This window comes from Canis lupus, chromosome 2 (assembly GCF_011100685.1).
Source record: "Canis lupus familiaris isolate Mischka breed German Shepherd chromosome 2, alternate assembly UU_Cfam_GSD_1.0, whole genome shotgun sequence".
In the NCBI taxonomy this organism is placed as follows: Eukaryota; Metazoa; Chordata; class Mammalia; order Carnivora; family Canidae; genus Canis; species Canis lupus.
The window spans coordinates 33999429-34008584 of NC_049223.1; the positions used below are offsets into that span (position 1 = coordinate 33999429).

At 37.3% G+C, this 9156-nt stretch overlaps 1 protein-coding gene across 2 annotated transcripts in view; it reads left to right on the forward strand.

The window, feature by feature from the left end:
- Positions 1–8921, forward strand: part of UBE2D2 (ubiquitin conjugating enzyme E2 D2) — a 55799-nt gene extending 46878 nt beyond the window's left edge. Inside the window, exons 5-8 of one of the 2 annotated variants that reach the window (XM_038530298.1) lie at positions 74–151; positions 236–341; positions 4661–4754; positions 7237–8165. In XM_038530298.1, the coding sequence (XP_038386226.1) occupies positions 74–151; positions 236–341; positions 4661–4754; positions 7237–7282 (324 nt within the window). In that variant the 3' untranslated portion in view covers positions 7283–8165. Of the gene's footprint in view, positions 1–73; positions 152–235; positions 342–4660; positions 4755–7236 lie in introns of both variants that reach the window. The other variant, XM_038530299.1, reaches the window with a different exon arrangement.
- The last annotated feature ends 235 nt before the right edge of the window (positions 8922–9156 follow it).

Genomic DNA, 9156 nt, shown 5'->3' on the forward strand with positions numbered 1-9156 from the left:
TATTCAGATTGATTTCAGAGTAAGTGTTTATGTAATTCACTCATTTTAATCCCACTTTTCTTGTTATCAACAGAATGACAGTCCCTATCAGGGTGGAGTATTTTTCTTGACAATTCATTTCCCAACAGATTACCCCTTCAAGCCACCTAAGGTAATTGGGATATGGCATTTGTTTTTATGTGCTTTCTATGACATTAATAAATCAGTTTACAAAAAGTTTTCCTATTCCCTATAGGTTGCGTTTACAACAAGAATTTATCATCCAAATATTAACAGTAATGGCAGCATTTGTCTTGATATTCTCCGGTCACAGTGGTCTCCAGCACTAACTATTTCAAAAGGTAATAGAATGGGTATCTGATATTAAGATAAAGCAGCAGTGTTTTTGTCTTATATTTTTTACTTGTTTATTTTTAAAGATGCATATATTTGAGAGAGGGAGCATGCACATGCAAGCAAGGGGAAAAGCAGAGGGGGGAGAGAGGGAATCTCAAGCAGATTCTGCACTGAGCATGGAGCCCCCAACATGTAGGGCTCCATCTCACAACCCTGAGATCATGACCTGAGGCAAAATCAACAGTCTGATAATCAACCAACTGAGCCACCCAGGTGTCCCTGGTTTTTGTTTTTTTGTTTTTGTTGTCTATTTATTTTTTGAAATGATTATTCATATTCCTTTCAAGAAGAGGTAGTAAGTTCCCGTTATTTTTTAGTACACCTTGAGACCATTGGAGGAAATTGGATTTTCAGGCATAGGTATTCTTTGATGTCTTGACAGCTCTGTCCATTATGCTGTTCAAGCGTAAGTTGGAAAATGGCCAGTTGGTATGAATTTCTTCTAGAGCAAAGTTAAAGTAGAGGAAATTAATGTATCTTCCAACCTTGAGATCTGGGAATGGAAAGGATAGATACTGTTCCAGAAGAGGACATAGCAGTTCTTTTGAAGGAATGCTTGTGGTATAAATACAGACTTTAGGTCCTTGAAGAACAAAGTATAGGTGAATTCATATTCAAACTCTTTAAGGTTATACCAGCTCTTGTCTTGAGGTTTCTATCAGAAACAGATTGATTCTCTAAGATGACCAGTTTAATAAAAATTCTATTTGATGATCTTAATATTTTCAGTATATAGTCCTGTGTGTGTTTGAAAATGTGTTTTAAAAATTAGTTACTGGGATCCCTGGGTGGCTCAGCGGTTTAGCGCCTGCCTTCGGCCTAGGGCATGATCCTGGGTCCTGGGATCAAGTCCCACGTCAGGCTCCTGCATGGGGCCTGCTTCTCCCTCTACTTGTGTGTCTGCCTCTCTCTCTCCCTCTGTGTCTCTCATGAATAAATACATAAAATATTTTTAAAAAAATAAAAATTAGTTACTAATTTTGCAATGAAATTCCAGTAATTCTAAATAAAGCCTAATTACATGAGTCGGTTGGGGATTTTTTTTTTTAATCCGCGAACTAAGTAGCTAACATTTTCTTTTTTTTTTTAAGATTTTTTTATTCATTTACCAGAGGGAGAGAGCATATAAGCAGGGGGCAGAGGCACTGAGCCAGCCAGGCACTCCAACAAACAGTATGTTGATTTGAAATTGTACTGCCCCTCAACATCATATCCAAATGAAATCACAAGTGGATTAAGAGCTGTCCAAGTAAAAATATAATAATGAAAAAAAGGCTGTACAAATACAAATAAAGAAAAAGAAAGGCTGCAAATGAGATAACGGGCTAATAAGTTTGAAATAGGAAGAACATATATAAAAATCAGTAAGAGAAAAGATCCCAACAGATGAATAGACAGAAAGGAGCAAAATAATGAAGGAAATGAAAATTAAGTTCCCTTCTTTCACCTTTTTAATTTAACAAAAACCTTAGAAAAGGAAAGCCAGGGCAGCCCCGGTGGCACAGTGGTTTAGCGCCGCCTGCAGCCCAGGGCGTGATCCTGGAGACCCTGGATCGAGTCCCACATCAGGCTCCCTGCTTGGAGCCTGCTTCTCCCTCTGCCTGTGTCTCTGCTTCTCTCTCTTTGTCTCTATGAATAAATAAATAAAATCTTTAAAAAAAAAAAGAAAGAAAAGAAAAAGAAAGCCAAATGCTGGTGAAGTATATTGAAATGGGTACTTACGTATTACAGATAAAGTATAGATCTGTATAGCCCAGTCTGTCAGTATGTATTAAAAGATAAGAGATTGGGCAGCCCTGTTGGCTCAGCAGGTTTAGCGCCGCCTCCAACCCCAGGGCGTGATCCCGGAGACCCGGGATCGAGTCCCACGTCGGGCTCCCTGCATGGAGCCTGCTTCTCCCTCTGCCTGTGTCTCTGCCTCTCTCTCTGTGTCTCTATGAATAAATAAATAAAATGTTTAAAAAAAAAAAAAGATGAGATTTAATCATTACTTCCCTTTGACCCAGTAATCCTAGTTTCATTTGTTTATACTAAAAAGACAGCCTCAAATGCTGAAAAAAAGCTTTATGCTGAAATATATTTGTGACAGTATTGTTTTTGAAAATTAGAAATTACAGGAATAGTGTGTATGTGCGTTGAGGAGTGAGAAGGTCTAGTAGCTAAAATTGTTACCATAACTTTTTTTTCCTTCCTCCTTTTCTGTGCCTAGTGTTGATTTTTTAGTTACTCTAAATCATAAGGGCTATTAGTTTGACTTATGCTCCCTCTACCTTAAAAATAATTGCAGTTCCATTTTGTTGAATTTGATTATATCAGTGTATCTAAGTTTAATGTTTTAATGATTCCCTTTTGTAAATTGAATGTGTGGGCAAGCAGTTCTGTGAAAGGCCTAAATCCTATATGTGATAATAATTATTCCTTTTTCGAGGGCAGTAGCTTTGACCTGAAATTCTTTCCACTTTGAGAGTTTATGTTAGGGATCTAAATATACAGAAAGCTTAAAGGAAGCAATTAAGTGTGCCATAAAGCCACTTGATTACATGTTTTTAGAATTAGAAGTGACAGTGGGTTATGACACTAATGAAAATGAGTGTATAGTAATAAAAAATGTATATGAAGGTAAAAATTTAATCACTTCAGTGAAGAATCTCTCTAGGTTATAGAAATAGGAGTAATTCTCTTTGTATAGAAGGAAGGTATAGTACATTAATAAGCCAAAATAAATTTTTTATGAATTAAATTCCCCCAGTAGCACAATAAAATCTTTTAACCAGGTCCAGATACCACCCCACCTTTCTTTCCTGGAAAGAAAGAATAGTTATTTCTTTAAGAAAAAAAAATAATTTAAGGTTTTCTTATTGGAATAATTAGAATAGTAAGAGAATTTGTAATGCAAATTTGTACCAAATTTGCTAATTTGGTAGCATGTCTAATTTTAGGTGAAGATTCAGTTGAACTCTTGCCAATTTGATGGACTGGACAAGTTTCTTTCTATAGTCAATAATTTCATGAACATTCAAAAATCTGTAACTTCCTGTTGTCATTTCCAGGAAATACATGAAATCTTTCCTTATTGCTGTTAGAATGTTCTGTGCTTGAAGAGGGCATCAGGTGATACACCTGACAATGGGAAGAGAAGATGTTTTGGGAATGCCATCTGCCAGAATTGTGGGCAACAGGAATGAAGAGTCAGAAAGCATCTTTCCTGGTGTTTTTTATTTTCCATATACTCTTAAGGCAAGGAAAATAGCTTTTTTGTTAACAAACTGAATGATAAAGGGCATATGAACTTTTACTTCACCCACAGAAGCAAGCCCTTGATCTCTATAGAATAGGTTTGATAGGAAAATGAATAAATTCTTTTCCTGGTGAATTTGATGTTTTGGAGGTAAAGTGGGCTCAGACTCATTGCCTCCTGCTGCAGAATATTAGAGAGAAATAAGATAGCTAAGTTCTGTTACATCATAATAGAAGAATTGGAATTTATTTCAGTATGTCAGAGGCCCCTGGATTTAATGTAATGATGAGTGGCCTTGGCCTTCTCTTTGCATTCAATAAGGAATATATAAGTTTATAACAAATGTGAACAGAGGCAATTATACTATTGAGATTTGTCTGCTGTGTTCCAGGTTGTCCCTGAGGAAATGGCTTAGTTGAGATTCTAAAGTGTCACAGAAAAGAATTTGAGACCTTGGTTTGTTGTATCCTGCATAATAAGTGTGGCCAGCCTCAAATGAGGGCAAATACTGGCCTTTATATTCTTAGACTGAATTGTTTTCAACTAAAAATGAAATAAATATATTGTATCTGAATGTAATACCTGTCATTGAGAAAACATTGATTGTTGGATTTCATGGTTGTCATTTCTAGGAGCATTCAGTAGTGTGGTTGTCTTTGGGAATTTGAAAACCATTTATCTCTAAACGTGGGTTTCTAAAAACTGAATTTTATGGTCTATGAAAAGAATTGTTAGTCTAGGATTTAAAAGACCTGAATTCTAATTCCACTCTAATTACTCACTAACCAGGGAACATTGGGCAAGTCACTTCATCAGCCTGGGTGAGTGTTCTTAGGGGTTCAAGAGAAATTTTAAATGAATTTTTGTTTATTCTAATTATAAATTTAGGCAGCACTCACAAACCTACTAGGCACTACAATATGAATAAATTCTTAGAATTTTCCCATGTATTGGCATCTCATGTTTCTTTCAACCCTTTGCTTATAACCTTTACTAATTTATACCTTTTTTTTTTTTTCATTACAGTACTCTTGTCCATCTGTTCTCTGTTGTGTGATCCCAATCCAGATGATCCTTTAGTGCCTGAGATTGCTCGGATCTACAAAACAGATAGAGAAAAGTAAGTATGGCCAGAAAGGTACCTGTGATGATACGGAGATGTTTTTGTGTCTCAAGTTTTAACTCAGGGGTGGGGTGAGTGTGGGTCAGATATTTAAAATGAAGTTGTAACACGCTCAGCCGGGGAAAGAAAGAAAGAAGAGTGTTTACATCGAGTATCATTATAAGTTAAGGATGCTGATCTTTTTTTTTTTTAAGATTTTATATATTCATTCATGAGAGACACAGAGAGAGAGAGAGAGAGAAGCAGAGACGCAGAGACACAGGCAGAGGGAGAAGCAGGCTCCGTGCAGGGAGCCCGATGCAGGACTTGATCCCGGGACTCCAGGATCATACCCTGGGCTGAAGGCAGGTGCTAAACCACTGAGCCACCCAGAGATCCCCTGATCTTATTTCTAATTGTTTCAAGTGACTCCCACTGTTGAGAAAAACTTCTCTATAGTGTATTTTCTAAGTTGTCTTCAGCTTGACATTTGACATTATTAAAGCATTTTGCATCAAGAGTCCATCTGTCTTTGGTAGGTATTTGTAAATTAATGGGAAAAGGGAATTGATTTTCTATCATTTGGCATAATCTAAAAAGAAAGGGAGTAAATACAACAAGATATGAAAGCCCCAAATTTCCTTTAAAAATAAATCTTAATGTAGAATCTATATACTTTAGAGTTGTACTATGAATTTTTTTTTTTAAGAATTTATTTATTTATTCATGAGAGACACAGAGAGATAGGCAGACATAGGCAGACGGAGAAGCAGCCTCCCCTCAGGGAGCCTGATGTGGGACTTGATCCCTGAACCCCAGGATCACACCCCGAGCCGAAAGCAGAGCTCAACCGCTGAGCCATTCAGGTGTCCCTATACTATGAATTATTGAAGAGTGGTCAGGATATCAAAAAAAATAATAATTGAAAGTGTTCTGATTTTTTTATTTTGTGTTTTATTCAGTAAAACTATAGGAGGAAATAGGTGGGAGAAAGTAGATAATTTTCTAAAATTAAAATATAAACGACTAAGAATTATTTGAATTCTGTTAGAGAGGCTTATAGATAGTATATTTTTATTTTTTATTATTTTTACTTTTTTAAGTTCTTATTTTTGTAAGTAATTTCTACACCCAACATGGGGCTTGAACTCACGACCCTGATATCAAGAGTCACCTGCTCTGCCAACTGAGTCAGCCGGATGCCCTACACTAGTAAATTTTTGATGAGAGAACCATTTTGTCCAATATCTAGGTGAGCATGAATGCCTCCCTAAAGGCATTTCCCAGTCATTATAGTGGTAAAGTTCACTAAAATTTTCTGCATCCCTTATTTTTATTTTATTTTTTTAAGTTTGTTTATTTATTTATTTATTTATTTATTTATTTATTTTTATTTACGATAGTCACACAGAGAGAGAGAGAGGGGGGCAGAGACACAGGCAGAGGGAGAAGCAGGCTCCATGCACCGGGAGCCCGACGTGGGATTCGATCCCGGGTCTCCAGGATCGGCCCTGAGCCAAAGGCAGGCGCTAAACTGCTGCGCCACCCAAGGATCCCCCTTTTTTTTTTTTTTTTTTTTTAAGATTTTATTTATTTATTCACTAGAGACACACAGAGAGAGGCAGAGGGAGAAGCAGGCTCCCTGCAGGGATCCCAGTGTGGGACTCAGTCCCAGAACTCCGGGAACACGCCCTGAGCCAAAGGCAGATTCTCAACCTCTAAGCCACCCAGGCATCCCTCTGCATCCCTTTTTAAACAGAGAATTATAAAATCTTTTGCTCTGCTTATTTTATTACTAGAATGTTATTCTGAAACAATAAACCCATTCATTAAGCAACTAAATTGTTAAGTTCTTCCAGGACTAATTTTATTGATACAAAGGAAAGTATTATATCATTTTAATCAAGAACCACATAATGTAGAATTACATAGTTTTAAGAACTCCAAAGAGATGAATCAGTGACTGAAGATCTTTCTTAGAAATAGGTCAATCAAATATAGAATAAATGCTAAGATTTCATCCGAATCCTCCACTAGGTAGTATTTATGGGACATTGTTTCAGGTTTTACAGCCTTTTCCCACCATCACTGAATAAATGCTCTTTAGAAATTTAGAATATGTGCTACTGAAGCGAGCATGTCATTAGAAATTTAGAAAGAGGAGTGCCTGGGTGGCCCAGTAGTTAAGCGTCTCACTCTTGATTTTGGCTCGGGTCATGGTCTCAGGGTTGTGTGATCAAGCCCTGCTTCAGACTCCACCCTCAGTGCAAAGTCTGCTTGTCCCTCTCCCTCTGCTCCTTCCCCTGAGAATGTTCTCTCTCTCTCTCTCTCTCTCTCTCTCTCTCAAATAAGTAAATGAATGAATAAACAAAAAGGATTTGCTAGAATAGTACTAGTTATTTCCCTCAAGTTACTAGATGGGATAATGAATGAAATCTGTTGCTGTCTGTCTGACTGACTCCTCACCTGTGTTAAGCCAAGCTTCTCTTTGTGTGTACAGGTACAACAGAATAGCTCGGGAATGGACTCAGAAGTATGCGATGTAATTAAAGAAATTATTGGATAACCTCTACAAATAAAGATAGGGGAACTCTGAAAGAGAAAGTCCTTTTGATTTCCATTTGACTGCTTTCTATGAGCCCACGCCTCATCTTCCCCTGTGCACATGTTTACCTGATACAGCAGTGCTGCGTGTTGTACATACTGGGAACAACAAACTAGAAATACTGTACTTCTGTACCAACATTGCCTCCTAGCAGAGAAGTGTGTGTGTGACAAGCCAGTTCTCCAAGCATAACCTAGGTGTGAGACTAAAAGTTTTCCTTATTGACTTAAATTTGGATAATGGCAAGGTGAGGGGTGGTAGGTATGGTGTATGCTTGGATGGGGAAGAAAAGCTCCACTGACCTGTAGGAGATTGTTTTTAAGTGGAATTCTTTTAAACTCAGAACAGTTACGAAAAGCAAGGTGAAGAACATGAAGCTGTTTCTGTATTCATTTTATTCCGAAGAACCTACGTCTTAGGTGAAAGTTATGACCAACCAGATTAAACTCTACCCACATCCTGTATTTTAAGGTCTAAGTTTAACTGGTCAACATTTAAAATGGATTGGAGCTATTAGTACATAAAGTATGATGGGCTTTGGTCCCACATCTTTTGCATCTACCCACCCTTCAACCTTTGTCCTTCAGCCCCCTTCTCTCTTCCACATTCTTTGGTTTGTATGTGGTTTCTCAGTTAATATATAGCTAATAGCTCTTATTTTTCTTATGTTTTTAACTGCTTAGGTCTATCTGGATGTAAGGGTGAAAATTCATTTGATGGAAATACTTGTGTATATTTAAAGACCCAATTGCTCCTCTGGAGCTTGTACGTTCAAGAATGATTAATCTGTGTAATAAACTGATTACTACAGTCATTACATATAATTTCGTGTGAATAGGCTTTTTGATTTTTAGAACTTTGTCTAGCAGAGATTAGTGGTGGGTTTTCCCCACCCCTAATGTTTTAATGAAAATGTTTTCATTTTTCCTGGTTGCATTTCAAAATCATGAAACAATTCCAGTTTACATAGTTAAAAGGATATCTTGAAAGTAATTTTACTGAACAAGATAAGGGCATAAGCTGAAAAGCAGTTCCATGAAACTTACGTGTGCAGTATTCCAGGAACATGACTGTTAAACTAAATAAGAAATCTGCTTTATTAATGAAACTAAGCTGCATTTCACCAAAACCTTGTGACATTCCCTTGGTACATAGGACATAAAACAAAGGCATTGCTATTTGGTAAGTTAAGCTTCTGTGATTGTGATTGTAAAAGAGCACCGTTGACCGAACCTGGGAAACAGCACAATCTTGTATTGGAGAGTCTACATAATTACTTTGCACTGACATTGAAGGATGTTCATCCAATTTTACATTGTACTGTATGTGGCTTTTTGAAGTCTTCCCTCGACTCTAGTAAATTGTAGTTTGAAACTTGTAAACAACTGTGTTTGCCAGAAACATCGTTCGTGTGAACTAGGCAAGTTACCTTTTCCCCCTCCTTCTCCTAATCTAATTGTAAACCAGGCCACCCTGAAGGCCATGGCTGATGCTCTCTAGCCATCAGGTTCTTTCAAATGCATCTTTACACTCTTGCACAAAAATTGAGGAATAAATGTCCACTGCTTTTGGTTTTAAAACTTGTTTAACTTGTCTTATCTCTCAGTGTCATTATCCCTCCATCGGAACTAAAGTGTGCAATAATCTGAAACCTCTTAAACTGCTGCTTCCCTGTTGGCTACTTGCTGGCATTTCTGGCATTCTTGACCTTGCAAAGAAGGTTTGGCTGTTAACAGGTGTGGGGAAAGGAGTTAGAATTGAGCTCTAACCTAAAATTGTTTGACCTATATTCTCAGTGTCATGGGCAGGTAGGAT